This window comes from Anopheles coustani, chromosome 3 (genome assembly GCF_943734705.1).
Source record: "Anopheles coustani chromosome 3, idAnoCousDA_361_x.2, whole genome shotgun sequence".
Taxonomy (NCBI): domain Eukaryota; kingdom Metazoa; phylum Arthropoda; class Insecta; order Diptera; family Culicidae; genus Anopheles; species Anopheles coustani.
This window is the reverse complement of record NC_071288.1, coordinates 16,426,525-16,449,291: the sequence shown is the minus strand read 5'-3', so window position 1 is coordinate 16,449,291 and position 22,767 is coordinate 16,426,525. Positions and strand designations below refer to the sequence as shown.

Here is a 22,767-nt window from a genome sequence, read left to right as displayed (position 1 = left end):
TAACCCGTGTAAAGTGTTCTTATCGAAGCAAATATTAAGTGTGATTATTACTCGTTAGACTTTGAACCAGCCGAAGTGCAAATAATTATTGGTAAACAACGAACGATAAACTATAAAAAAAATCAAGCGTTTAAAAGATTTTTTTAAAAAGCTTGTTATTGTTCGAAACAATTTCGTTTCCTAACGCGAACAAGTGCCTTCAAAGTGTTCTAAGAAAAGTGGTGACCTGCGACATTTGTCTCCGTAACATCTCGCCGTAACCGGTTTATTGGAAATCACGCATCAAGTTGCGCCATCGCCTTAACTGAAACGCATTCGAGACTGTCTTTAAGAATACTTTTCAGAGACGAAGACCATTGTTAATAATCATCAATTACGTTGGACCAGACTTGGTTGGAGAGTGTGCAAGTGCAATCGACAATTGGCAGCCTCAATTGACTGTGTGAATCGGCGAAAGCAAGTGGCATAAGGCGTTTGGAGTTATTGAGACTAGTACATTAGTTAGAGGCAAGTCTAAGATTCTGATCTTGAAGTTTCGCGTGGTGATAAAAACAGATCGGAAGCAAAACCGTATTTCGAACTGCGGAGGATTTTCAAACCGGCAGAATACCGATGACGATGAAATACTGTTCGATATTTCTCGAAAGTCCTGATTGATGTTTGAATGTTTGTGCGATTGAAGATCTGTGAAGTTTGCGAAGATCTAGTGTGCGTTATCCTTTGTATCGGGAAGGTTGACACGAAGGCCTGCTTTGATGAATAACTAGTTAAACTGAATAAAGTAACAACTACTGCCAGAATAAAGTGTTCGGAGCCACTTGAATTGAGTGGAATCACGTCGAGAGATTTGAAGCGAAACCAAGAATAACTTGTTAAACGCCCGCGTCTGACTCGAGCAGTGAGCCAACTCGATCGAGTCCCAGTGAGTGTTTGATCGTTTTTTGCACGATGGCTAAACCGTTCGCACTGCCGGACGCGCCAGGCCCGGGCGGTGGAGGAGCTTCCTCTTCCGGTGCCGGACCGCCTGCCGGAAACGGGGCGCCTTCCAACCCCAACCAAGGAGCACCTCATCCAGGTTACCAGCCCCCGAATCAGCAGCAGCAGCAGCAGCAACAGCTACAGCCTCCGCAGAGTGCTCCTCCGGTCGTCACTCAAGGAAACGCCGGAGCGTTCCCTATGGCTGGGCCCGGCCATGCCCCATCTACGCCGATTCCGGTGGCCAGTGGCAATAACCACTACTACCACCCGTACCCACAACCGATGTACCATCTTCCGCCGGGTCAGAACACCCATTTCTATTATCCCGGATATCCGGGCAGTCCGTATGCTCACCCGGTTGGAGGACCGTCGAATGGAGGTAACCCGGCGGAACTGCCACATCCGCTGCCGCACGTGATGACGCCTCCGAACAGTGCCTTTGCTCATCCTCCCTATCTGGGAGCCGCGAACGATGATCTGGTGCAGGCCCTGTACGAGGCACTGCATCGTTGCGGAGTACGAGGTAAGCGACGAACCTGTTTCTACGAATGTTTTTCCCCGAATCTAACTCTTTATTTCATTTAGTCTGACCTTTAAAAAACAAATTAATATCAGGAATGAGTACACTCACCTATCGACTAACAACTTGATTATGATGGTCACAAACCCTTACGTCATACGGAACATCGTGAACATTTCTTCTGATGATTCACATGTCAACGTGGAGGAATAATTTAATACCTCAAGAGTCGCTTGGGCTGAAAGTAAAATGCTGCAGTACAACGCATCGAATTGATTTTTCCTATGACTCGAACGTCAGCACCCAATAACGTCATAGCGTCTGTGCAGAGATGACGTGGAAACTTGTTTCGAATCGGACGGAACAAATTAATTTGCATAAAATTTAATTTGCAAAATTCTCTTTCTGTTCTTGCACATCTCTTTCTGTCTGTTTTGTTATCTTGAAAGAGAGGTAGAAAACTGGTATTAACACTAATAGACACAAGTACAAATTCTCTAAGCTCATTGCCATCATTATATTTAATCACGTAAATGTAACTGACATGTAATGGAATATCCTTGTTCCCATCATTAGCTTACGATTCAATCAAGTCCGTTTTATCAAGTTCAATCAAGTCCGTCAATATGTTCGTTTTATGGTTTAATATGTCCGAACTGATATTGATCCATTACTTCCCCCAAGTATTTCCTTACCCGGAAGAAGCAGAATGTAATTATTTAACATAACTTTTTACTTACTTCTGCATTTTATGACAATCGGATTCATTGTTTTTCATGATTCAAAAGTGGTTCCGAACATGCACTTCCAACATTCAGGTAATGTCTCCTTAGATGGCTTCAATTAGGTTGATGCCTTGGATGCAGTAAAATGTACGGTATTCTTTAGGCAAATTAATCATTTTGCATAAACACGCAAGCGTGCTTTCAAAGTTTGATTGATTCCTATTCGATCAACCAACAGCCGTAATGTTTAGTCGTCCCAAATCATCGCCTTCCCCAACGATGAAAGCGATCCCTCTTGGACCCCGGTAACTAATCTTCAAATGGACAATGCTATAAATTTTATGTTCCATGCCCCGTGGCGAGTCCCGTCAGCGCGTGTTAACTAATCGGTACCCATTTTTCCTTTTCCTTCCGTTTCCCATTTTTACGAGGGCATGCCTCCGAAGGGATAGCCCCCGCAGCACTACTCGGGGTGCTTCCGCTTAGCGATGATAATTTTGACGACAGAATGTATTTACCATTTTACTGCTGGGTGTAGCCAGTGCTCACGGGTGTAATCAGAACGGACGGGTGTTAGTGCCAAGTCCGCTAAGTGATTAGAGGGAAGCGGGTGATGAAAATAGCGCTACATGAAAGCATCGGAGGGGTGGACCGAAAGATGCACTTCAACAAGCGCACCAAGTGCGGAGGTAAAGGAAATAGTTGCCGGTGAGAGATGGTGAGATCACTCGCGAAGAACTCTGGGGAAGTAAAGGGCGGCGCTCGTTGGAATTCGATCAGTTGAGATTAACTTCATTCACGCGCGTTACAACTTGTCACGGGTGAGATTCCGCCGAACGTCGGGGGTGATGATGGAAAGAGGCTGGCGGTTTGCATACACGAGAGTCGTATGCATCGACGTCGCTCGTCTCGATGCCATGGAAGGCGGAGACGCAAGCAGCGAACCTCATAATATGCTAATTTATTCGTCTTTGTCCTGCTGCTAAGCGGTACGGATCGATTCCTTTCGTCGTCTAGGATGTGTTATAGGCTAACCTCGCCCCCGTCCTCCCTCTTCCACGTCACACAGAACGTAACCCTTCGTCTTCCAACACTTCGGTCGACTTTTTCGCGACCGTTTGGAGCTATTAACGCAGCGTAAAATCGTTTCACTGGACATAACTGGCTGGGTCGAAGGCAGAAATTCCGTTACATAAATATTTATACTATCCTATCAATCTTCTATTAACTAATTGAACACTTGACGACCCGTACCGAGTCGCCGAAGGAAGGGGTTTCTCTAGTTTAATGCGATTAGATTTTTTCGGCTGCCAGTAAAATCCCGCCGGTGTAGTTAAATTTGAGGTCGATTGTAATTGATTTGAATTTTGACCTGCTTGCTGGACGCACTGCTAACACAGTTAATCGGGCGTTCTTTTTTTATCGCCCTTTTTTTATTCAATCTCACCCCCTAGCCCATAACGCACTCGTGTCAAGTGGTCGGTCGAGGAATTTAGTGACCTATAAAAACGCGTGACCCATTACTCCCCCAACGGGTTTACGATTTTGGCGTGCCTTTTAATTTGAATTATTAGATGACGCCTTGGTTGATATTTTTTGGGCACTCGACGTTCCCGATAACCTCGGCTCGGAATGTGATATATTTAAGTAATCTGTACTCCTGATAGCCAAGCGATAGAATTCACACGGTTAGATGAGAGTTGATCCGTAGATTGTTACGCTTTTATGAGACATGCACGTTCCGTTCCAATCGCCATCGAGTTGCATGTCTACCCCGTCAAGGCCAATGTCTCGATCTAGTTGTTACATTTACAACCCGACTTTGTCGTACGCGAATCTATTCGCAAAGCGTTTGTTTTTGTTTGAACATTTCCTCGTTTTGCACCAAACTGCAACTGTGACTCGGGAAGAATGCATTTGTTGTTGCCGATGGCGTCCCATGCGGGTTACCGATAGTTTTACTGGCAAGCGGGTGATGTGACGTAAAAATTCGACGTAACAAGCCGACAGTGGGTTAGACAGTATTGCAGCAGAACTCGAGTGTGATACTCTTTTTTTTGTTCAAGAAAGCATACATGCGTTCTTTGTTGCGATGTGCAGCAATGCACTTTCGATGTCAACCACGTGCCCGTGCGGAGGTGGTGGTGGTGGTCGGTTCCCGATGGTCGCTTCTTTCTGATTTCTCTTTGTTTCCGATCGTTGCGAAATCGCGCGTCACAACGCGCAGAAATGAAGCGCCGTGGCGGAAGATGACGCCGTCCGGATCTCAAGTGGCTGTGCCGTACGTTGTCGTAGGTTAGCTCATAAAGTAGCGGAATCGGTGTGGCATGGAAGTGCGTCGCTTTTGGAGGAAGGTTTAAATATAAATCTGCGACACGGGTTTTGTTTTTCGTCCGATCGATAAAGTACCTCCCGAGAGACGCCGAGTAAACAGCACGCGGGTGAAGGTCACTCCAGTTATTGAGATTATGGTTGAGGGTGTGGCCTTGATGCTTAGTTCCAGCTGAGTCGCATTTCATGATGATTCAGTTAGGTTTGGTTCAAGTGAGGAAGCAGTATTTTTTCCAATTAAATAAATCTACCAACGGTAGAAAGTTCGATGTCAATCATTCGCCATTCGCGAACCAGAAAGTGTATCAACAAATAAACCATCCCTCGCGTAAATTACACTTTCTTGGCCGGTTGAGGTTTACTCATCGCTCTTATTGGCGTGATTGTCTTCTCCAAATCGGTTCAACAAGCAAATATCTCCAGAGACCAGTAGTCCAGAAGATGCACAGCTTGTCAAGTGCAAAAATAAATACGCATACAGTGTTGCGACGATCAATAAACAAATCGACTACCGACTAGCGGCGGGTATCGCGAAGCCAATCATCATTTTCAACCATAAGTCAGTCAGTCAGTCAGTTGGTAAGACAAATTTGCCTACCAGCGAGAAGAAAAAATGGGTGCCTTTAGTCATCGTTTGGTTCCGCTGGCACACGCCAGATGAGGAGTCCTTTACATGAACACCAAGTCGACGCTCCAGCGGATAGGCAATGTTTATGGAAAATATTTATTTATGTTAGTGTACGACGTGATTCTCGGTGGTCCGTTTGAAAGGTTTCCCAAAATCAACAAGCTTTGTTTTTAGCTTCTTTTTTGAGACCCATGAAAGGATGCAATGCAAGGGGTAGGAAAATGAAAATGCCTACCCTCTGCAGGACCGTTGGCAAACGACAAGCTAATGTTTCCCGAAGCGTGGTGTGCGCGCGCGGTTTTGGAAAAGATTAATGATTCAATACAGACAGTATGGCGAAGGCAAGCGGCGAACGAAGGAAGATTGCTTACTCTCGGTTGGCAACTGTTCTGCCGTCGCCCGTTGTCCTTCTTTATTTGGTTTTCTCGGCAAGAATGGATTGTTTCTTCTAGCCAGGCCTTTTTGTTGCCGTTTCGCATCAGGGTCTGAGTGGAAAACCATTTCACACTTGGCAAGAGCGTGGAGAAACGAACGAGCCCCGTGATGAAAAATAGTCACTGGATGAAGTGACGGGCTCGTGTGGTGTAATATTTCTCTTAGGGAATTTCTTGCGTACGACGATCGACCACGATCGTTTGGGTGCGGTTTTCAGTTTTGGCTTTGCGGAAAAAATACCCGACACCCGTACCGGCCGACGCCGTATGATTGAAGGGTTTTTCCCGGAAAATACTGCCACCTCCCCAGCCGTCTGTCACCGATGCGTCTCTGCGTTGGTTGTTTGATGATGCTATTTGTTTGTTTTGCATGTCGTTTTTCCGCCATCCGGAGGTGTGTAACGCGAGATGGCGGTTGGTTGTGTGCACATGATCCGCGTCGTGAGAAGATGTTCCCCGGCAAGGACCCGAGAGAACAGGTCCACACATGGCAACGCACAGTGTTGCGCTGGCCATTAGCAGCGCATTCGTGTGCAGTGTTTGAATTGCTTTCGTGCGTGACTGGGCACGGAACGAGGCGACATGGGGTGCGTTAAACTGCGCGCGTTAGAAAGCAAAACAAATCATTAGCCATCGACGGCACGACGACAATCGGGATCGACACCGATAGAGCAGCACACGGTGACATAATAGTTAAATGTTAATGATTTTCATTCATTACTTCGCGCGCGAGACACAGAACATCTCGAACATCATCATCATCATGATGAACGCTTACCAACGTTCCAGACGATTTTCCTAGACAGTAGATGCAAGCAGACAACGAGAAAACATAAGCGACCGAGCGAAACATTTGTTACACGCTGCGTGATAAATTGTTGTTTCTGCTCGTCAAACATTGATTTTTATGTCGGGGATAAATTTTCCCGAAATGAGGTCATTTCCTGGTAAATGCTTTTCCATCCGTCAACGTCGGGTAAATTTACCGATCGGTGCGACAACGGTTTACATCGTTTGACCCTTAACCGGTCGGAGCGCTAACGATAAAAACATTCAGAACAAATCGATCCTGTCAGCGTCCTTCCGGGAGGAGCGATTGAACAGATTTGAATAACAAAACTTCTTCCCATCAAACTTGAGGTCCTAATTTTTCTAATTCTACAATGAAGCATGTAGCACACAGACAATGGATCAAGTTGGCCGGTTTCGTTGATCGATCCAGCGTCCGGAAATAATTGATTTGGAAAATCCATCTAAATTAACCAAATCAGTTCAGGAAAAGCTACCGTTTGGAAAAGATGCGGAGAACAACTAACTGTAAATTGACTCGTAATTTTACACCCCGGGCAGGCAAAGACATCCTCGTTGTGATGATTGGAATGGTCTTTGCGTTTGAAACGCGATTGAGCGGTTAACGAAAACGAAACGACAAGACCCGTAGTCCAACGAGTCACACTAATCGATTTGTTGCCAGCGCAGTTCTTGACGGAATTCAATTTCTTTTCCCCGGAGTGTCGAAAATTTAATCGTTTCGTCTTTTTTTTTCTTACTCACGTCGAACCTGCTGGAGAGGAAAACTTACATCGTCACTGTCAAAATTTCTCCGATCGAAAGAGGAAAATCATGATGCGGGAACGAAGGATGCTGCGTCATGGTAATGTAGCATAGGCTTCCAAACACCTGTACTTTACGACCACCACACTTCTACGACCACCAGAACGAGACAGTTTTTGGTCGTTCTAAGTTAGAAGCTCACTCAGTTTCGTTTATCGATTTTGTTTTCTTCTTCGCTCACCTCAAGAAAACTCATTTAAACACTCGTAGAAAACAGCAGAACAAGAAGAGGTAGTGCGTCAAACGGTAACCAAGGAAAACATGCCTGCGTCATGCTGTAATTTTCTTTAAACTCTCCCCCAAACCCACGTGCTGTCCGGTGTTCTTCCCGACCCTCTCGTCCATTGGGTGGATAATCGGGTGAAAGATTTTTCCTCCTCCTGGTTGGGAATAAATTCATATTCAACCCGAGTTCGTTAATCCAATTCCCCCTTAGACGTAGTTATAAAAGCGTCCGAGGGGCTTTGATAAAAATCATGGCACGTGTGCGCGTGCGCTTCTTCACCTCGATTGTTCACCGATCGCACGATGAATCAGCAAGCGGCTCGCGGTGGTGAGTTTTGCTTCTCACTTCGTCTCGCTCGCGTCGGCTCGTTGGCTTTCTCGGCGGTTTTCTTCCAGCAGCTCATTTTCCTTCGATCACTCCCCTCGCAGACGGATTCGATCAGGTTTGTTGTTCTTGTGCGCACATCTTTCGACCATCGCCCATCCCGCCCTCCCCTCCTTCGATCCACTTCCCCGGCATCGACGTCAACGAGCTGACCGGGAGTGAGTCATAAGCGAACTCCGATCGCGTGTTCAGCATCACGACGTTGGGCTTGTGGTTCGATTTCGTACCTACTTCCCGTGGATGGGGATTTTTTTATTGCCCCACCATAACGATAGTTGTAAGGTGTTTTTTCCCATGTCGCAGCTTTTATTGTTACATCCGCAGTGCACTTTTAATCTGCGATGTACAAGAGATCATTTTTTTATTACTCATCCAGGGCGTTTCCTAAAACCACGCCTTGTGTCTAGCCGGTTTCCACGAATGGGAACCCGTGGCGATTGAAGGCGGCATATGGTGAAAACATGAAAACAGTTCTTAAATACCTTCTAACATCGATACGTGCAGAACGAGTCGTATTATCGTCGGCATGGGAAAGATCAGATGAAGACTTGACCAAAGCCTCCTTTGATCTTGCAGCGTGCATATTTAAATATGCAATTATCTTCGATATTTTATTTCCCCGACTCAACCGGTTCTAATAGCATTTAATAGCTCACCATATGCAGTTCTCGGCCGATGATCGATCGCGATTCGCGCCCGGTTTCCCGTAACCAATTGGCACTACAAGAAGAAAACCATTCGTCATCTTCTTCGCGCGGATTAGGTGATTGCAGAAATGCACATTTAACCCGCGGTTCATGCAAATCCTCGATCAAAGCCATTTCCCCGCACCTGAAAGTCTGTGAGAATGTGGCCCTTTGATGGTTCTTTGTGTGGCAGTGTTCAAAAGCTGCCTTTCAAGACTCCCGAAAGGGAAGGATGCAACTCTGGATGCCATTCCATCGATATTCGAACGAACATCTCTGGAGGTTGACTTTTACGAGCCATAATTCTTGTTCGACATCCCATTTCCCAGAAGCCCGAGTCAGACGCACCCAGTGACACCTTCGGGATGGTCTGCATAAAGAAACCCTTCGCCATGTCTCCGATTGTTTTATTACGTGCTCGTTGGGGAGCAGTTCTTTTCTGGTTTCTTATTTATTTCGTCTCCCTTCTCCAACTGGCCGTGGCGGGATTTGAAATGAAGCGTGAAATTAACCTTTTGCCAATTGGCTTCCAGCCGGTGGTCCGAGTTAATTATGACTGGAAACCAATCGGATGGACTCGATGGTTGATGTTCGGTCCGTTTTGGTAATAAAATGGTTTAGTTTAAGAAAACCTGAAAAGCGTTCCCAGGACAGCAAAGGACCGTGGGAAGGGTTTGTCTGAGAATTTGCCAACACCAGAAGGAAATGATGTATTTTTGCGAGTCAAACCATTTTCGCCATCCGCCGTAGGCATTATATTACCTCAGCATTTTCGATGGAACATTAAACTACCAAGTTTGTGTCTCATATTTACGACTGAAAAAGACATCAGAACTAAATCAATCAATCTTGGCAGGATAAAATATAATACATCTGAAATTTAACTTCTGCCCATTATTCACGCCGATGTCTCGTGAAGCAGTGAAGAGAGGTATCGCGAAGAATAATCGCTGGCACTTTGAAGCCCACCCGTGTACATTCCTCTGGTAACTAGCCAGGTGAGGTTGAAGTCAACCTGAAATGCAGCCTTCATGCATCTGTGCACTTGCACTTGCACTTGAAATTCCTCCACCTCGCTGTCAGTACCGAGAAATGGTGCACTATGATGCGGCACGCCATCCACCGATGCAGCAGGTCTGAGTCAATCCACCCACGATGACGACCGGTTTCGTGCAATTGTACAATGTCAATGCAATAGCTTATCTTCCTTCACAACCCTCCCCTTTCGTTCCGGTTGGTTTTGACGTCGGTGCCATCGTACCTCGGCTGGGTTTTTTTTTCTATTAGTAGCCGTGCGTTTCACCGTCACCGGTGCTAATTAAAAGCTCTTCAGAACTCCCGCCTCGACAAAGCGCTCCGGAGTGGGTTGCATTTCGTGGAAAAGTAAAATGCGCTTCGCCCAAGCCGCGACGCACGCTCCGAGCTCGGGTACGGTTATCTTAATTAATTTCTACGTCCATTGCCCGCAAGGATGTGTTAATGGCCCGGCCGTGCCATCGGAAGGAATTCTTTTGTGCGGCGAGAGTGCTAGCTCGCCTAGAAGTTGTAGTGCGGGAAATTTATTCAACCGTCAAACTATCCACCTTGCGCACATAAAAGGCATGTTGGTCGGGGCAAACCATCAGCCTAAAGCCCGCCGATAGACACCGTAAATTTTAATGTCAAATTAATGTTCCTTTGCTTTGCCAACGCAATAAGCGTTCTATCTTTCAGCTCTGCGTAAATTGTTTTGCACATCAACATCCTCCACCGTCGGCGTGGGTTTCAGCAACGGGTTCGATAGAATTAAGTAACTGCCATAAAGCTTGCCAATCGGTTGTAATTCCGCGCGAGCGAACAAAGGATCAATCATTCGTTCGCTAATCCGCCTTAGGCAATTCCATTTCCTTCCTTCCATGAACAGTACGGGGCCGCGTTCGGAGGCGGTTTCCCTTCGACATCCGTCTTGGAGGAGTGCTAATCTACTGCACAACAGTTTGACAAGTGATTAGTGAGGATTTTGCTCGGTACATTACTGTCAGGCTTTAGCGTGGCGCGCCACCTGGACGACTAGGATCGGCAAACGAAACCCGAAGAAACATATTCTTATTCCTAATGAAGTGTTTGAGCTAAGGATCGTATGCCTCTTTGTAATTCCCATCGGAAATCGCTTACCGCTACGGTACCGGATAGTCACGAGCTTACTTCCGCAAGCTAAACAGACATTCCTGCGTATCGCCGCCTCACCGAAATGCCTTTTTAACGCCACCGGATCGCATGCCTTTCCTTAAACCGTCGCAACATAACCATAAATAAACATACATCGCGGCGATCGATCGCGTTGAACTTGACATTGACAACTCTGTCTATGCTGCTGCACATTGTTGGACTTGTTTGGAAAACGCTCAGCATGCCATGTTGCTGCTATTGGATCTCAGATAGTAAACGAGGTAGACAAGAACTTACCTTCCAATCATTCGTGCGCCAAAAACGGGCATTATCTTTTTCCCTCGCCCGATTGCGGTTTTCGTGCTCTGGTCCGGTGCAAAAACCGTTTTAATTAGCACCAACCATGACGTTGTGACGTTCCCATGCCCATGTTAGTACCAACCCAGAAAAGGGGTTGCTGACCGGGGCCAGCTTTGTTTGTCATCTGCAGCAACGTCGTGAACCCTAACCCTGAAGGACGTCTGAGATGGTGTGACGAATTTGGCGATTCGTTAGAGCCTTTCTGGGGTTCACAAGGGGAGACATGTTCGGAGCAAAAACATGTTCCACCACGCGATGCACGCACAGTTGACGCCATATGAGTAGAGTTCAATTCAGTTCAAACCCTCTTCAAGTGAGCATGATTCACTTCAAACGTAGCGTGGTTGCATCAATTATTTACGTTTGTAGCACGTAGCTTTCCGTGGACCGCAACACACTCCCCTGCAGGCGGCCAAACAGATCCCGACCAAGGATGTGCAACGGTGAAGAAAACCCCCCCGGCTCCTCCGAACCATGGCGTGGAGTGTTTCGATCTTCCTAACGCTTCCGCACCGCTTGGCGTCGGTTTGTCTAACGGCGTCGTAGAGGGTGAAGCGGCTGTAGATGGAGCTGATGGAGGGACAGCTAGACCTCGCACATACGTGCACCCAAAGTTCGCACTCGCAACGCGGTAATCGGTAACGTCCGGTGCGTGTATGTGGTCTTTCCCTGCGGCGCTTAAATTAGCGACATGTTAATTATCTAATTAATTGCCAGCTACCATAAAACGCGAGGCATGTTTCAGAAGTCAACGAGGTGGGTGAAAATTAGCAACCGAACTAGCTCGGTGCAAATGGGGGGTAGAAGATAAGAAAATGAGATGCTGACTTGCGGTGATTACATTTCGATGGGAATGTGAACCACCTGGCAGGAATTCAGCGTGCCGTAACTCATATCGGAACTTCCTCCCAGCGCGTGCCTCATAAAATATGCATTCCCCAATATGGCAACCAAACCAGTGGGTAGGGGGGTGGGGGATAATCCACCCGGACTTAATGTTGTTACCGCCTGCTCGAGCGGGCGATGAATTATAGCACAAATAGCTGCAGACTCGCCAGCTCTCCCGAAGCGTATCGATCGATTAGCAAATGAACCAACAGTTCGAACCGGCAAAATCGCTGACTCGCGGTTAACAAAGGGTAGAGGAGACGATGCTTGCTGGGCAGGGGTTGAGGTGAGGTGTCAGGAAATGACAATTTAAACGGTGCATGATCTATGACCGACCGACCCGGGTGGACTGGCGAGACCCAAATGTCTAAAGCGGATAGATGGCAATCGAACTCGCGAGCTGGAGTGTTGGAAAATATGACTCACACGCGGTTTTATGCCCCTTCCTTCCCCTTTTTTCCGGTCCGGATCCGTTTCTTTGTTGCCACTGCTGCGTTTTCTGCGGTGCAGCTATTTTTCCACTCAGGTGCGCTTTTCCGCCGGCAGCTATAACCACGCTCTAAACACTGCCTGGTTCGCTCGGTTACAACGTGCAGTGCCGTGTGTTAATTGAGCTCCGTACCACAAAGCGAACGTTGGTGAGGTGGCTAATCGACGACGAGGATCCTGAACGTGCGTTCTAACATAGTGGGTTTTATCTGCCTTTTGGTTGAAATATAACCAGCATAATGCAACAGTTTGGAGCGGCAGGGCAGGCGAAGGGATATGGTTGGTAAAACACACACTGCATTGTGGCGATACTTCATAGGATTGAGAGCGTAGGGTTAGGAAAATGGTTAATTTAACCACTGAAATGATTCTGCAGAGAGGGTTAAAAGCTACTGATTGGATGAGGTTTCGATAAATTGAATTCGATAGCTCGAGTAGGGAATGATTAATATTAAATATGAACGAAACCATCCTACATCAATAAGTTCGCGGAATGGATCGCAGCATACCAGGAATAACAGCTTCTGTTTTGCTTGAGAAAAACAAAGAGATGTCAATCTTATTCGATGTTGATATCGCTAATGTTCTACTGGAGGAAATAACTCGCCAGCTTTCTTGGCTATAACGGGTGCGGAGATAATTTGATGGATCTGCTCGAGATTGATTTATTTCCAATCAGCGCGGGGCGAGTCGCAAACGACCTGATAAACACGCAAGTCACATCATTACGCCTTTTCGCCCGGCTGAAGGATGAACCTGAATGTGCATTGGCAACGATCACGTAGAGTTAATTTCAAGAACTTTGCAGAGAAGAAGCTTTCCCCGCTTGAGTTTTCCAGCGTCAATTATCGTCCGCTTGGTCCGTTCGATAAGCCACGCCAAACCGTAAGGCAAAGGGAGAGCGTTCTGCAAGAGAAAGAATCGATCAATTTCGCGTGCTTAATCGGCGTAACTCGAAGCATCGGAACGGAAATGTGTTGCTGTTCTTACTATTGAGGTTTTCCTCGCTCCACTAGGCACGTGGAAGATTTCCGAGCTGCCACTAATCGCGCTTGACGAATGGACCCGCCAGAGGGTTTGCCGTTGCATTCGAACGTTCGATTGGTTGTGGCGAATCTCGAAGCGAAGAGAATCAATTGCAACGTCCGTCCAGCTACCAGGCTGTGAATCATCTCCGGCGAGGAAAGCCTATTTCTGGCACGAGCCAGAACCTTTGCGAGCCACGCAGCATTAGAGCGAAAATCAAGCGGAAAAGTAAGCGTATGGACGGAGAGAAAGCTAAGAAACCGCATGGTTCCGTTTGGGCGAGCGTCTTTTCACGATTTTCCGATTCCGAAAACTAGATAGTCCAATCCGGTGTATCGCCAGCCGGATCGATTATTGTTGGAACAAACAAGCAAGATCTTGAAGGAACGCGTACAAATCATAATCATTTTTAAGCTCCATCCCCAAGCTCTCCCATCCGACAACCGGTCAAGATCTGTCGAAGGTTACGCGAAAATACATAAATCATCTCGGTCGAACGGAACGGGAAGGGTTTCGGGAAAAAAGGGAAGATAAACGTAAGCGACGAACCTTTCGTGTCGAAGGACTAGCGCATAAACGCTTCGCTTTGGCGTAACCGCAACACCAGTAGCTCAATTTATGTTAAAACATGTTTATTGGTGATTTTTTTCTCCCTCCTTCCCTCAACTCTGTTCTTCCACACACCGGCCTTTCGCCAGTGGTTTCTTTTCCACAATCGAATTGTCTTCCACACGTGCCCGGCGGGTGGTGTTGGTCGTGCCTTTCTTATGTCTTGCCATTTTTTTGTTTCTTGTTCGTCATATTATTATTTCCATTTCGTTTCTTCACCTTCACCAAGCGCAATCCGCTTTTCTGCGTTCTACTGTGGCTTGTGATGGTGTTTCGGCTCATCTTCGTGATTTTTCACTCGCGCAAACATCTTTCACAGGGCCACGGGAGATGATTCTCCATTCCGTGTCAAATTATTTCCTCGCCATTTGTTCTGGGCGTTATTTCTCCTTCTGTTTTTCCAGCAAATCATTTCTCTTCTGCCTCTGAAGACAGATAAAAAAACAAGAACTCAAAGCACAATCACGCAGAACAGTAGCTGGCTATCATGAACCAGTAAGCTACCGTACGCGGCTATCCTGATAGCTTCACGAGCCACCCTGTGGTTTCCTTTTTACCCCCTCATACGCTTCACAAAGCTGCCGGATGATGGATGGAAGCCGGCCGGGTTGTCGAGGAGCGATTATCAGGCGGCCGGGATGGATAATAATCTGAAACGCTGAGGGAAAGAAAGTTTAAAAAACGGCCCAAAGAGAGGCAACAGAAAAAGAACGAAGAACGTCTGAAAGGAGTACAAGCGAATTGGGGCTCTAGACAGCATGGATCAAGAGAAGACTTGCGAGAAAAAGCTCCCAACGGGTAGCGTTGGATAAAAACCTTCCCCAAGTTGAAAAGAAGATTCATGCCGAACATTTATGCAGAGCACGCCACCCCGCCCGGGTGCCGAAAGGGTGGCCGGTCTGCTACCGTTCTGTGCGCACACCTTCGGTGCCTGGTTCACCTTCCCCTTCACCAGCCACCTTTAATGGTTTCCTTTGCAGACATGCTGCTCGTTGGCAGGAGGTTCGTGCTCCTCGGCAGAACGTCATTAGTGGCAAGCGAGCATGAAATTGAATTCTGCGAAAATGCGTTCACTTCACCGGCCGATCTATCTCCGGCTGGGGTGGGTTTTTTTTTTCTTTCTCCTCTCATCCTCCTATCCCACATCGATCAGCGTCTTTCATCGACAGCCGGTACCGTGTGAGCTGACTCCTTCTGGGGGAATAAAGGAGCCACGGTGAAATCAAACCGTATCCTTTTCCATCGTGCCCATCATTTTCACGGGCTAAAGCTACCGCAGAAGAAGCTCTAAAGATAAGGATTATTTACGCAACGGCATGAGGGAAGTCCCGGACGTCCGTCTAGTTTGCTGACGATAAGCAAATGCCGAATTTGGAGCAAAAGGGGTGTTCGTTCCGTTTCAAATTTACACGCTTTTCACACACGTGTTACATACTGTTTTTGTTCGGTTTTTTGTTGGTTCTACCTCTATTCGAGTGAAAAATGGAGCACGTGCCAACGGTAAATTGTAATCCGACGCATGTTGATGCTAAAAACTGTTCCATTGCTAGACATGGTCCATTTTTACCATCCGAAGCTTTTCGCGTCCCAACTGCACCGTGTTTGTTTTCGTGATGGAAAGTTTACCCAAACAATGTAAACCATCCTCCAACATCTCGATCGCAATTAGTCACCACCACGAAAAGTGGGAATGACTAACGGCATTGCCCGGCTGCACCGAAACACCGGCGAGCCGGGCTCCAAAGTTCCGACGCCGATCGGAAGAATGTGTCGTCCCCTGGAACAGGTTTTCCGATCCGGTGTTTGTCCGTTCGATGTTGTCCGTTTGGAAAGGAAAAAAAAATGAGACGAGAAATGAAACACAAATAAATAAAGGTGGGTGTGACTCATCGCACATGGTCAGGGTAAGTGCAAACAAGCGCGATCTTCGCCACAGAACCAGGCCCATGCCTGAAACTGCTGAGTGGGGAAAATAAAAATTGAAATGAAATAAAAAAACAGTTAAGCCGTAACCTGGCGGAGAAGGTATTTTCAGGGTAGTGGAGACGAGTAAACACGAGGAGGTGGCAGTGAAGGTGCATAGGATGACTCGTTGTCTGGAGCCGAAACTGGCTCATATGTTGCATCAGATTTACTGCATCGGTGGTTTCAGATGTGCATTATTGTTTTGATTTATTCTAGGGTATATTGACAAATCAACTACAATTCCTTAAGTGTCATCCGCTAAAGAAACGTTTGTTGAAACGATAGATAGCTGCCAACCTTGATGTCTAACTTCTAACGTTCCACATTGGTTCCTTAATTGGATGAACCCACGGAGTCATTGGAAACGGATGACCAAAAGCGATCAACCCTTGTACCGATTGCGAATCGCTTCGTGAATGTAATCGTTTGTGATTAAAAAAAAAGTTCCGTCGAACGCGGAACTGTCGTCGGATGCATCCTTTTACGAACCATTCCGCTCACGCCTCGCAACGGCGAGCCATCGCTCGAGACATAATCCTTTAAAAGGATAATTAAAACCAATGTCCATACAAAGCGGTAAACGGGGAGAACGAGAATGCTTTGAACCGTTTTTCCTCATGCTAGAGGTCAAATACCTTCCGGGATAGCATTCCTCCAAGGATATGATACCTTCGTTTTAAGAATTTTTCATCACAACTTCGAAGAAACCGTAAAATCTAGCGACATCTTTATGCTAGTCGCTCACTTTCGATTATTTAATTACACTTCCTCGGTTTGTCTTTTATGAGAATTTCGCCCGCCGTCCCAAGACGCTCGTTAAATTAACTGGCAACCTTTCCTCTATCGTTTCTGCTCCTCTCTCCCTTAAGGCGCATCGGTTTTACGTCTAATCGTCAATTGCTCGGAAAACGGAGCGCGAAAAGGAGAAGACACTTTTCTTCGTCTCTCCGCGTTTCGCTTATTATTGCTTGGCCAAGTTATTAGTGGTCCGCAGATTGCAACGGAGCGATGTCGGCAAGTGCATCGACCGCAGTACGTTTCTTCAAGCGGTTTCCTCGCCTTTCCTTTGAACGATGCCTGGGAAAATGCTACGCGGTAGTGGGCGGAACACTTACCGTGTAATGACAAAAAAGGAAAGTAAAGAAAGACGCACAATGGAGTCACCCTTCGGGATAGGGATTATTTAATTGTCTCTCGTTAAAACTGAACACACGTAACGCGGATAAAAGAGGAGGTCTAGTAGATATGAAGTATTTTATTTTTTCAGTTATACTTAATCAACGCTATCAAATTTTTGAGGCCTAAATGAAGTCCTTATTCCTTTTCCTTATGCTGTCGGGTGGAACAATTTATTCCATGAAATTGATACCATTTGATGGATGGTTTGAATAACACCTTGATTTCGCTGACAATGTCAGAACATTGCTTCGATACAGATTCTCCGGAAAATGATGGCTCTGATGACACATTTACCGACACCTCCTTCCTCCCACCAGAACCGGCATCATTTTCCCTTTTTCCATATTTTGTGAGAAAGAGAAAAAGGCGTATCGAATGATTTGTCAGCTTCAAGAAGTAGAAGTATCGAGTTGCTTCGCGCTGGAAGTAAACACACACCGTCCGTGGCGACGAGGACGACTTCGAACTGATACTTCACCGAATAAAAGGCTCGCCGATTCCTTGCCGCATCACATTTCCCAGTGGAGCGGAGGAAGAACACGAGCAACTTGTAAGCTTGTGCTTCGAAATCCTCCCGGGAGCGCGCACGATGTGGGCTCGAAAGAGGTGGTACCTACGACGGGCGCTATGGAAAAGGGTCGTAGTTCCAGACGTCGAGCGTTCCCGGTGGTGATTCAACGTTAAGATACGCACCCCAAAACGATGGGCAGAGAAGAAGCAACTGGCAATAAAAGGGTTTCGTTCGATTCGAACCCGTGGGGACAATGCTCGGGTGAAAGAAAGCTCATCAAATGTAATCAAGTCTAATGTAATTGAACACCGGTTACCAGTGCGCCAGGAGATGCACTACTCTGGCTGGTACATGAGCATGGAGAAATTTGTTTTCCTCTTTTAATTTATTCACTTTTTTTAGAGCAGCGGAAACCGTAGCGAAGGACCTCATTTCCATAAGTTTCATGTTGCATGCGGGTGTCGATATGCTTATGATTGGCCCGAGGAATCTTTTCATAGTATGGCTTCAATTGAGTGCTTTTTTTTAGTTTATGAACTCCTCATACAATGCTATCCATTTAATTTGCTTCATGTTTCCTTTGTGATTCTGAAGAGTGTAGCTATCGGAGTTCTTTCAAAGAGAAGGAAATTGAATTTTAATAGTATGGGAATTTTTCTTTCTTTTTCAAATGACGATGAATCTTAACAGGTTCATGATTGATACCCCGATATCTCGGTTATTTCTATCTAAAGGATAAAACAACATCTATTCTACAAATTGTGATAAAAAAAGGGTTAACTCTGCGGAATAAAATAAATTCTCCATACCGCCGTGAAGTCGCATAAACAGAATCGTAAACGAACAGCACTTGCTGTTTACATACTCGATCGCAAACATCGAACTCATTCTATCACTCGACCCATCAAGTACCTCAACCCCAAACCTCGCCGGTCATCAATCCCCCCCCGTTTAGGAAAATAAGGCCGATATCGAAACGTAAAACCACGGTGCGCTATCAAATTCTCCCCGTTGGCGTTGGGCAAAACCCTTCCACGATCCGAACAGGTACGGACCTTGTAGGAACTTGTCAGAACATGAAGCATAAATGATTGCGCGTCCGTTTTTACTTCTGTGTGCCCGGGCTGCGCAATACAACACCGAACGGAGAGACCTCTCGTCGGAAGCAGTTGAAATCATAACCGCACAATCACTGCATCGGCCGCGATGTTGTTTTTTTTATTTTCTTGCTGACTGTACAAGAACGAGCCTCCCCAACATAAGAGAACAAGAAAAAGCAGAAACCTCTCGAGGGCTCACAGCGGGTTGGAGTTTTACGACGGTTTTTCTTCGAGATGCTTATCGGAAACGTATGAATACATGTATGCAGATGATGAGCCCGAGGCTCGACGCGTATGTGGCTGTGTGTGGTTGTTATTTTATCTTCTCTCGTGATGGGCTTATGTGGCACGCATGCCTACTTATGATGCCCGAGGTCCCCCCACACCCCCTTCGAAAATGGTCTTGATATTCCGAAAAAAGAACCGTTCATTTCTCGCTCCCAAAACCGACCACGGATCGCGTCAAAAATGACTTCCACGAATGCATTAACAGTAACCATGTTATCAGTGCTACTGTGTGTGTTTGTCCGTGCACTCTCGCTGGGTGGGAGTTTTACGGGCAAATTTGGATCCACCAAAACCCATCCTCGTTACCCTTTTGATCCCCATAAATGAACATATCCGAGGGCACACTTTTGGATTGTGTTGTAGGATCTCTGCTTGCAAGCAAATGACGTCTGCTTGACGGAAGGGCGCGTCGGAAAGATGGTTTTAAATACACACCGGCCCACGGACGGATGTGTTTTTGTTAATGTCGACGATGGTAACATTTTAATTCGTCATTTGAATAAATAAAACCGCGCCGGGTCCATATTGGGGCGCATGTTCGCGGACATAAACCTTCCTCGCAATCTGAGGTGGAATCGAGAGACACCCGATGCAGCGAAGGGCCAAAGCATAAGGGATAAGCGATAGCCAAAACAGACGATTAACTTTCCCGAATGCAAGGGGTGTGTGTGTGTGTGTCACTGACGGACCGAGGATAACTGAGTTGGAAAGAGGAGAAATGGGGAAGGAAACTCGTCAAATCACGGTCCATTTGGCGCGTTTTTAGTGGCGTTGTTTTCGGAAGACCCTTGGATTTTCCTACCCCCCTCTCCCGTGGGGCTCCCCAGTGCCGGTCGGGGCCATATACGGACCGTACCTTCCCGGTTGGAGTTGAAGAAGTACCGTTAGCGAGTTTAAAATCAATTAAGCTTTTAAGCTGGCCGGGCGTGTTCTGGGCGCGCGCGGACAGCTCGAGGCTAAAAGCACGGACAGACACGTGCCCGGGCGTGGATGCTTCTTGCGTTGCTACCGGCGGGGGTCATATCTTGATGGTGTGCACCGCGAGGGAAAGAACGACGGACGACGAAAAGCCTGCCAAACACGTGTTACGCATTTAAGAAACCTCCGGGTAACCTTTGGTTGTTGCTTCGGGAAGCGATGGGACAGGTTTTATCATGCAAAGCGTGACATTTTCCTGCGGAGCTTAAGTTTATTGACCCGTGTAATGCACCTTATGCGGGATTTGCCGACGAGTTGAAGTTGCAAAACAGTTATCAAGTAAATTTGGTGCATTTGAATATTTGTTTTGTGTAAAATATTTTTTTTTAAAGCACATGTTACTGACTTAAGCATGACGCATTTCATCCCATGATCGTGTTGACTTTTCTTTGTCACTATCAATTAACCTGTTATCCAACTCGGACAGGCCCCTCAGCCTTCCCTAGTTCGAAGATCATCTTCGTTTGCTTGCGGACAAAAAGAAGCGAAAGTAAGCAGACGCGGAGAAACGAAATTACATACAACCGAACACACCCTCCTTCCATTTAGTCGGAGCCCTGAACAAGACAAGACAAGACCACTAATAATCTTTAAGCAGTCTTAATTCCAGCGTGGAACGAAGCGTCCCCCGTCCAATCTGTCGGTAACTATGTTTTAATAAGCGATATAACAATAAAGTGAAAAACATTACAAACGATTTATGTTTCGCAAATCCCGCGCTCGGGAAGGAAGGAACAGCTCGGTGTTGCGAGTGGATGCGATGCAGTCACACACACAGAAAGAGATTACTATTCGCGCCGAGAGACGTAGTAAATCGTTATTCACAACTTGCTCTGACGTTCGACGCTGCAGAGTGGTAATCGCTGCAATCGCGTTGGTCGTAGCCTGCGATGGCCCGGCATGTTACAACACGGTCGCAGATCAAAGACCGGTATGTAAACAGCGATGTTAAAAAGCTCGCATTCCCCTCCGGACGGTAAAGGTTCGCGGGGTTCAAGTGTGTTGATGTAGGCGACCGAGAACCACAAGTGCAACAAACGCACGTTCTCAAATGAACACCAGCGACAGAGCAAGAGCGGGTTTGGCCCGCGGTTTGTTGTTTCCAATCCGATCCGGTGGCTCGTGCCACAACTTTTGCGCTTTTTTGCACCGCACGCCGAATGTTCTATCGCGACGCAAAATAAAGTTTAATCCTAGACCGGTAATGCTCGTGGGTCGTGGCTCGTGCGGGTCTGGATTTATGTGGTTCTTCTATGCTCGAACGGCCGGGAGTAGGGGTGCTCGGTGAGGTGGAAAATCGTGCCACCAACGGAACTCGATCCCACCAGGGCGAACAAATTATTATTATATCTGTGTCAAACAGCAAACACATATTAAAATTATAATAAAACCCTAGAACCTCAAGCCCACACGGGACTGGCGAGGAAGGAAACGAGGGAGGAAGTATGGCAAAGGGCGGTGCGGAAGGCAATATTTTTGCTCATTCTACTTTGGCCTCTGCAGTGTGCGACAAAAACTGCACCGTGCTTGCATCATATGCTGCATTGTTGCTGGTCGGTTGCACTTGGTTTTGCACCGTTTTGTTCGCCTAAAGGCATCCGAAACCTCGACACACAAGTGTTTGTTAATTTATTACTCTCTTTTTTCTTGTGCTTGTTAATCTTGTGGTTCTTTTAACATTTATTTTGTTACTTTTTTCTGAGTCGTTGTTCCTGTTTCTTTTATGAATGAGTTCAGTCCTTTTTGTATTGTTTCTTTTAAACAACTCTTTTTGCACTCGGAGAAGATATTTCTTTCATTGTTTATTGTGTTTTTGTTTTGTAGCTGGTGTTATCCTCCGCCGTTGCAATTAATCCTCTCACTTCATTATCACTTGAATTAATTTCCTTTCACACAATTTTATCCTCTTCGCTCGTCCCAATGCCCGATGGTGAATGCTTAATTATATAATTACTAACGACTTTTTCGAGCGAATTCGCGCCGGACTGGCTCCGAACGGGATATGGGCGGGTAATGATGAATTTAAATGGACTCGCTCGTCGGGGTCAAACGAATGAAAATGGATCTTCACTCCCAACGGATTTCAATTACAATTTAAACTTAATTTAAAAAAAACCCATAAAACTACACACAAGCGCGATTTGCAACGCAACGGGTAACTGGGACGAGAAACGGGAACCAGCGAGGAAATCAAACCATCCCCACCCGAAGGAGAAGGAAGACGTTAATCGGCACCGAATCGAATGTCTTCTGCTGATGGGTGTTATTTGGCGTGAAGGAAGTAAAAGGAAGAGAAAAGAACGGGGAAGATAAAAAAAACCCCTACGAAACAAACGCATTCAAAGCAGCGCCAAGCTTTGGGTGATCTTTTAGCACGTTGTTGTGACGTTGTTATTACTGATTGGGATGGTTATTTGATGTTTTCTATCCTCGCCTGGTGTGTTCTTACGGGCCACATAAGAACACACGCCCTGGAAAGGGAAGGGTGTCAGTGAACTTTGGCGCATCCAGCACGTGTTGTGTTTTGTTTTGCTTCGGTTCGTTTTAGTTTCGGTTGAAACTTCGGCTGAGGTTTAATGATAAGGTGGAGTTTCATTTCCTGTTTCTCTGTTTCAACCGGCAGAACTAATGAATTTCAAATGATTCCTCTTATTTCTTGTATTTTTGTTCTTGATATAAAAGTATTTGTACATTCTCGAT

At 46.4% G+C, this 22,767-nt stretch overlaps 1 protein-coding gene across 1 annotated transcript in view; it reads left to right on the top strand.

The window, feature by feature from the left end:
* Positions 1-948: 948 nt before the first annotated feature.
* LOC131271931 (splicing factor 3A subunit 2) overlaps positions 949-22,767 on the top strand; it is a 56,277-nt gene continuing 34,458 nt past the window's right edge. Inside the window, exon 1 of the mRNA XM_058273521.1 lies at positions 949-1,501. Coding sequence (XP_058129504.1) covers positions 949-1,501 — 553 coding nt within the window. The remainder of the gene's footprint in view (positions 1,502-22,767) is intronic.